Below are 8,310 nucleotides of genomic sequence, written 5' to 3'. Positions count from 1 at the left end.
CTACTAACTGTTATTAAGGTATATAATCCTTACCCATTTGCCTTATTTGGGTGGATCTCTACATGTGCTATAATGGGTATAGGGAAATCCCAGTGAGGAACTCCCTATACCAGTGAAGATTTTCACTTTCTATAATTTAGTCATAGAGAGTTACCTGAGCCTCTGAGTATGACTTGTTCAAGGTCACACAGTCAATATGTGAGACTTGAATCCAGGTCTTTCTAACTTCATGACAGAGTCTCTATTCTATAAACCATGCTATCTATTAATTTGAGCATAGCAAGTGTTTAATAAATATTTACTTTAATGAGTTGAAAGAGATGATTGACTGATTCGTGAGTGTCTAGCAAGAGAAGTTTCTTCACTAAGAGGTACCTTTTTGCGATGGCTTGGATGAAGCCATAGATGACATTAACATCAAATTTGGAGATGACTCCAATCCAGGAGGGATAGCTAATGTCATCAAAAATATAAATAAAACTAGGGGATGAGGCAAGATTCCAAAATATTATTATTTTTATTTATCCATTTATTTATTTATTTGTTTGGTTGGTTTTTACTATTTCCAATAGTTACATATTTCATGTTCTTTCCCTCTCCTAAAGATTTTTAAATGGTAGAACAATGGGTAGAATATAAGAATATGAAATTTGATAGGAGTTACTCCCATAGAATGTAAGCTCTGTGAGAGGAAGGACTATTTTCCTTTTGTCTTTGTGTTATAGGAGTCTAACAAAAACACTAATAGGTCCTTGACAAATTCTTATTGAATTGCATTGTATTAGATTGAAATATATATAAAATTTAAATACTACAGTTGTGTAAATGCATAAATGCACACACTAATAAAATATTTTCTGTAATAATAAAGACCTGGATATTTTAATAAACTGAAAACTTCATAGAAATCAGGAATGTGATTTTGCCTTTGCATGACAGTTTAAAAAAAGTGGTCTCAAGGGCAACTGGGTGGCTCAGTGGATTGAAAGCCAGACCTAGAGATGGGAGGTCCTGGGTTCAAATCTGGCCTCAGACACTTCCCAGCTCTGTGACCCTGGGCAAGTCACTTAACACCTGTTGCCTAGCCCCTACCAATCTTCTGCCTTGAAACCAATAAACAGTATTGATTCCAGTAGGTAAGGGTGTAAAAAAAGTGGTCCCTAACTGTATTAATAGAGTCATAATGATTACCAATATTTCCATAGCACTTAAAGGTCTGACTGGCACATTATGTGAATATTACTGTGATGCAAATGCCATTAATATCCCCCTTTTACAGATAAGGGGACTGAGGCTTGGAGAGACTGACTTGCCAGGCTGTTATTGAGGAGTTTTTTGAACAGGTAAGGTTTGGATTTCATAGACTTTGTGTACTTCTTTGACCCTAAGATTCTGGGATTCTCTTCTCAAAACATTTTCTTACAATCAGTTATTGAGGTTGCTACGATAGCAATATCTCCTGTCTCCTTGGTGTTCCCAATCCAAAATCTTCCTGTCACTTGTCTCTTCTTACATGGATACTGTCTTCCTCATCTTCCATTTGATGAAGATCCCAGCACAGCTCAGCAGTAGGATGACAGCCACCATGATGCACAGCACAAGAATCCAAGGCGTGTACATAGTGGGCTTTCTAGGGACTATAGAAATAAAGAATAGAATGTAAGTGAGTGTGCATTCAATGAAAGAAGTGGGGAGAGGATGGAACTATATACTCTGGGGCCCAGTTTCTTAGGGATATGATGAGAGTGTGTGGCTAAAACACTGACCTGAACACATAGCAGGACTCTTCAGCTCACTGTGTTCTACCACACAGGTATAACCTGCTCCTGAGTCCTCTGGTGGGAGTTCTAAGGTAACTTTGAGGTAGAAGGTGGAATCCATATTGGGCAGGGTGCCACTGGAACTCTCATTTCCCCATATCCCCAGCTTCCCGTTCTTTTCCCAGTGCATGATGATGGAGCGAGGGTAGAAACCTGTGGCAATGCAGGAGAGAATGATGCTGCCTTCTGGACTGACATGTTGAGATACAGCCACCTCCGGGGCCACTAGGAGAAGAGATCAAGAAAGAAGGTCTCATGTGTTTGATGCTTCCATTATCTCTACCTTCATGAATGCTCAGATTCCTTATTGCAGCATGTTCTTTTTTGTTTTTATTCCTTTGTTGTTTTTATTCCTTTGTATCACCTTGTATCAACTTGAAGAGTGCTAGGTTAACACTAGTTAGTGAATCACCACCTGTTAGTTTTGACAGATTTATCACCAGCAGCTTTCTAAATCATCTTCAAGAAGCTTAGTCTTCTAAGATCCATAATTGAATCAGTGGGGATATTCCTGATCATGAAGATTACATACTCACCATGCTTACCAGGCTACCCTTCATGTATCTCTATCACTTTTCCTCCAAATAAAAGTAAAATATTACTGGTGGCCAACCTCCTGCTGCTGATTTTCTAAATCTGGCTAGTCTGCTCTTTAACCAGCAGATACATAGTTCATCATTCCTGGGCCTGTGAACAAAGATTTCTCAGCCTGGGAGATAATTTCAGAGTATATTTTTACCTGCCACAATTTTTGAACTCTTAGGGTCACCCTCCTGCCTTGAAGAGTCATGGGAGGAAGACTTTAACTTGAGGAATAGAAAAAAGAAAGAAGGAAAAAATGAAAGGGAGAAAGAAAGGAGAAAGAAAAAAGGTAAGGAAGTAGAAAAAGAAGGAAAGGACTGAAATAATGGGAAAAAGAAGGAAAAAGAAAAGAAAGTAGAGAAAAAAGAAAGGAAAAAGAATAGATGAAAATAGAGAGAAGGAAGGAAATTTGGAAAGAAAGAAAGAAATATGGGAAAAAAGAAAATAAGAAAGTAAGAAAAAGAAAAGAAGGAAAAAAGAAAGAACCTAATTCAAACTTTCTCACATTTAAAACAAATTTTCTCATTGCCAACTGGGGCTGTGATAAGAAGGTGGGGTTCCTGTCTCTTTCTCTGGGACTCCAGTGACTTCATAAAATTGTGAAGGTGACCTAGACCTTTAAGGAGGAGATGGGAATAAGGTAACACTCACCATTATCCCTTAAGCTTGAATACCCAGTGATTTTCCTCATCAAGTCAACGCAATATAGCTTCATGTAGCGTTTCCTTAGATTGGTCCAGAGAGGACTCTGCAGAACATATGGGTATTGTTTGACTTCAGGATTTATGTTCTCCCAATGTCCAACCTCTTCATCTATCCAGTAACTTTCCTTCCCATCCCAAATTAAATAGATGTGACTCTTTACTGCGATGTCATTGTCCACTTCACATTCTGCCAGGAGCTGGGCTGTGTGGTTTCCTGTGGAGGAACATAGAATTGGGCACCTCTGGGTGGAAAGAGGACAGGGAACCCAAAGGAGGAGCCCATCTTTGGAGGAATTGTAGGAAAAGGATTTTCCTTTTTTAAAAACATTGGGGGCTACTTATAGTTTGGGTTAAATGCTTTCATGGCTCACAATCAAGTCAGATTATCTCTAGAGAATCACAGGAAATTCAGGTAGGGTAGACTAACTTAAAAGTTAGGTTCTATTCATTCTGGGTCTATGTCCATTTCTACTCTGCACAGTTTGAACTGTCATGTTATGCAGTGCATTCCCAAATTCTCAGTGCACTATTCTACTTTTAAACTCTACGTTAATTTATATCTGAATTTGGGTATTCTCTTTCCTTTCAAACAAAACCCAGAAAATAGAATTTTGTTGTGGAGGGTGGTTCTGTTGTGTGTAATTGCAGGAGTAAAAGATAATGAAAAATATTGGTGCTAGAACTATTGCCTGAAATCCAGAAGAAGAGAGTGATCTGTAAGTAAGATGGACTGCAGCACATTTCAAACCTCTGGGACAGAAGGAGAGCACGGGACTTGATTCTCTGAGTTCTGGTTTATTAATTAAGAAATTTTGGCAAGCAGTGAAAGTCACTGGACAGAAGGTAGAAATCTCTTAAAAGAATAATATGAGATGGTGATCCTGGATGTTAATCCAACTGGGTGAAGCCTAAGGGCCAGGGCTGGATCCTTCATAACTTTTTATCCAGAGAAGGATACAGTGGGTTGGGATCAAAGAAATTTGTCTCAGTGGTATAATCTACTGGGATGCTTGGATGTGCTGAGCTTGGGAGAGAAAGTATGTTGAAAGTATGTTTCAACAAAGTATGTTGAAAAACAGGATGGGGAGAAATGAGTTGATCTAACTTACTATCATGGTTGATGTCATGCCGTGCTAAGAATTGAATTGGCCAGAGGAAATCTTGCTCGTGGTTCACTAGTGAATTATGCCACTGGGTAAGAAAATTGGCTCCCAGTACTTTGGAGATCCAGGGTATCTTGATATTAATTTGCTTCTGTCCTTTGTTATAAGATGTCACTTCCACATCATCTATGAGGCTAATTGCACTTAGTTCCAAGAGAGAGTGGTCTGTACCCACTGTGGTGAACTGAATCTCATGCCTGTGATGGACTGGATTATAGGAAGGAAGAGAAGAGAAAATGATGTTTCAGGTTTGGGGATACCAGAGGACCAGAGTCTCCTCTCAGCCATTTCTCTGCCTTGTCTTTAACTCCCGCTATTGATAAATGCAGCTATACTGATGACTCCAAAATTTAAACGATCAACTCTTAGTCCCTTTCTTTTGAACTCCAAATATTATCAGCTAGTTGATGCAATGGATAGAGTGGTAGAATTGTGGTTTTAAAGACCTGAGTTCAAATCTAGCCTCAGACATTTAAGGTGTATGATCCTGGGTAAATAAATCACTTCAGCTCTTTAAACCTGAATTTCCTTATTCCTAAAATTAGAATAATAAAGCCACTGACTTCTCAGAGTTCTATTGATGATTAAAGGAGGTATTTATAAGGGACTTATTACAGTACCTACTCTATAGTAGGGGATTAATAAATGCTTATAAAAAAACTTTTTTTTTGGACCTCTCCAATTAGATTCCCTTTATGTATTTCATATTCAGTATGTCAGAAATGTAAGTCATTAACTTCTCTCTAAACCTATGCTTCTCACTTACTTTCTCTTTTTGCCAAGAACAGCACTAATATTCCAATCATCCAGGTTTTTAATCTCAGATCTATTCTCAAATCTTCCCTCTTTCTGCCCTTCCCTAATATCTGACCAGCAGCCAAGCCCAACTAATTCCACCTCCAGCTCCTCTCTCAAATCTCTTTTCATTTACACATCCCACACCCTAGTTCACCCTAGTTCAGGCCCTCATTCCCCCTCACCAGGATTTTGACAATTTCCTTCTAAACAGGTTTCCTTCTTTTGAATTCTCCCTTCTCCAATCAGTCCTCCCCAATCTTCCCATTTTCCTATTCCCAAAGCATACCACACTCCATCTCCATCTCCAAACTTTAGTGCTTCCCTTCTGCCTCTAGGATGAAATACAATCTTTGGCAGCTAATGGCATTGAAAGTCATTCACATTCTGATTCAGTCTTACTTTCTAAGCTATTTTCTTAGTCCTCCCCTTCATACAGTCAACATTTTCCTCGAACTGGCCCACTTACCATTGTTCACATCAAACATTCAATCCCGGGGCCACAATCTTTAGAGTTTTCCCTTCCAAAATTATATTTCATCTCCTCTAGATGTATCTTGTTATTTGTTTATTTATATGTTGCCTCGTTCTTTTAGAGTGTGAGCTCCTTTGAGGCAGGGACTATGTTTTTATTATTATTATTATTATTATTATTATTATTTTGGTGGTTGGTGGTATCCACAGTACCTTGCATTTTTGCTGGAGTATGAGTTATGCTTAATATGCTTTTATGCTTAATAATAATTAATCAACAAATATGCTTAATAAATATTTTTTGACTGGCTGTCTGCTCTTTGAAGGGAATGAATAAATTTTCACCATTAGACCTAAAGCTCCATTGTCTCTACACTGTCTACTGAACCCCCTTCTCTCTAGACTTACCTGCCTGTGTCTTTCTCAAGGCAAATACTTCCATAATGAAAATCCCGGCTGAGAAGAACCATCTCCAGCTCCTTTGACACCTGGTGGACCTCAGAAGGGGTCTACCTGGCTTCATCAAGCACACCACAGCTGGGGAAACTTTAGATGTCCCACAGCCTCAGGCAGTACCTAAAACGGAACTGAGGTCTCCTATGTACATCACGTGGCTTTTTATCCCCTAACCCTACCCAGGATGGGATTGGCTCTTGTAAGACCCTGCCTTGCTCTCATTGTCATCTAAGATGCCTGTTACCAGACTGAAACTTGCCCTGTTTAGCAGATATAAGAGAAGAAGTGAAACAGTGTGTGGTGAGGGGAGAGAGCCTCTGAGCACAGTCACCATCAGGCTCTTTCTGGGAGGCCCCAAGATGCATTGGTTGTTTCAATGTCAGCCTTCTAGTTGTCATTCTAAGTGATAGTTGAACCTAGATATTGTTATATCTGAAAGAAACCACCAGAGAAACTTCCTTCTGGAGGAGAGAAATAGGGAAGAGGCCTCATTTCTCCTTTCATCCAGCTCTCAGGGAACCCCTGATTTTTATGGCGCAGTTTTCAATGAAGCTACCTGTCTGAAAATATACCATTAACAGAAATAACAGTGAACATACCCTTCTAGGTTTGCCAAAGGACTTCGCATTTATTATCATCTCACTTCATTTTTACGATATTGCTGTGCCTTAGGAGTAAGTACTATTATTCATCCTCATTTTCAGATAAGGAAACTGAGTCCAAAATTGGTTAAATTGCTTTCCCAGGGTGAAAACCAGCTAAAGTCTAAGGAATAGTTCAATGAGTCCTCATACCAACTCTAGGTCTGTTGATATTCTTGATTCTATTCTACATTGCCTTGCAATGCTGATTAATTGCGATCTTCTCCCAATTGTGGCCCCTGGATTACTTCCAGGATTAGGGCACTGAATCTTAGATGGCATATTGCAGTGTTTGCAGATCACTATCTGTGTCTGGCTTTTTATCATGTACACGGAGAGGTGTATTTGCTTATTCATCCTTGAGTCTGAATCCATTCCTTGCCCTGGCATATGCACCTGGGTCCACTGGTTCTGGAAAGGGTTAACTTACATCTATCCTTAGGCTTCAGTTATTAAATCCATGCATATGACTCTGCCATCCTTGTGTATACACTCAATTTCCTAGAGTTCATAGTCCTCTGTTTACATCTGCAAATGTGGTCCATGCAATTATTTCATATTTATTCTCTTTGTGTCTTCTTCTGCCCAATATGGCCAGGAGGATAGCCTTTTTACTTATTGAGTAAGTCAGTTGAATTATTGATCATTTCTGTTGTTCTTGAGGACAGGCTCATGGCCATGGTGCTCCTGCCCTTGAAAGTTCCTTTTCATGGTCCCAGACTTCCTTGCCTCCATTTTTTCTAGGTTACTCTATAGGAGTCTTGATCTCTCCATAGCATTGGCACTGCTGATCACATTCTTCTCTCCTCTGACACTGCTACCTCCCAGCAAAAGGCCCTCCTATCCTCACACCTGAATCATTAAAATGTGTCTCTTTGCCTCAAGTCTCTCTCTCCCCTCCAGTCCCATTCTCCTGCTCTGGAACTGATCTTCTTTCTAAAGCTCATATCACCTGCAGCACCATTTAACATGTCATTATCTTCAAAGAACAATGTAGGGACACTAACCTTCCTGCTTTTCCTCACACCCCACACCCAATCACCTGACTCTGAGCATTTTCACTGGTTATCCTTGATTCCTGGAATTCTCTGTCTCCACATCTATGTCTTCTATCAGCCTTAACTTCTTTTAAATATCAGCTTTTGTTGTTCTACCTCCTCCAGGAAGTCCTTCCCCGTTTTCTGTTTGTGGTGCCCTTCTGAGGCTACCTCCAACTTCCCCGGTATGTATTTTTTTTGGCTCACAGTTGCTTTCATGTTGTGTTTCCAATTTAATTCTGAGCTTCTCTAAAGGAGGGATTGTTTTTTGTCTCTATTTGTATCTCCAACCACTTTGCACAGTGCCTAGAACCTTAAAAGAAAAACACCCTCATCTCTCATCTTAGATTCAATAGTGTGTATTGGTTCTAAGTCATAAGAGTAGTAAGGGCTAGGCAATGGTGGTTAAGTGACTAGCCCAGGGTCACACCGCTTAAGAGCATCTGAAGTCATATTTGAACCCAGGATATTTTGTTTCTCAACTTGATTCTCAATCCAATGAGCCCCCTAGTGGCCACAATCCATTAGTTTTTTCATCTATGTGTGTCAACTGGCTGATTGTAGTTTTCCTTTTGGATTTCTTGTTTATTTATTCATTTATTTTTGGTGAGGTGCTTTTATTTAGATCTTTACTGTTA

General features: G+C 39.5%; 1 protein-coding gene across 1 annotated transcript; it reads right to left on the bottom strand.

Annotated features, from left to right (window-relative positions):
* Positions 1-1,509: 1,509 nt before the first annotated feature.
* Positions 1,510-6,061, bottom strand: LOC123253834 (zinc-alpha-2-glycoprotein-like). Its single transcript, XM_044682952.1, has 5 exons — positions 5,947-6,061; positions 4,216-4,476; positions 3,054-3,320; positions 1,767-2,045; positions 1,510-1,637 (listed from the first exon to the last, which is right to left on the bottom strand). Exons 1-5 carry the CDS (start codon positions 6,059-6,061, stop codon positions 1,510-1,512), a joined length of 1,050 nt encoding a protein of 349 aa, XP_044538887.1.
* Positions 6,062-8,310: the final 2,249 nt, after the last annotated feature.

This window comes from Gracilinanus agilis, chromosome X (assembly GCF_016433145.1).
Source record: "Gracilinanus agilis isolate LMUSP501 chromosome X, AgileGrace, whole genome shotgun sequence".
NCBI lineage: Eukaryota > Metazoa > Chordata > Mammalia > Didelphimorphia > Didelphidae > Gracilinanus > Gracilinanus agilis.
The sequence above is the reverse complement of the archived record's forward strand: the minus strand, read 5'-3'. Positions and strand labels throughout refer to the sequence as shown.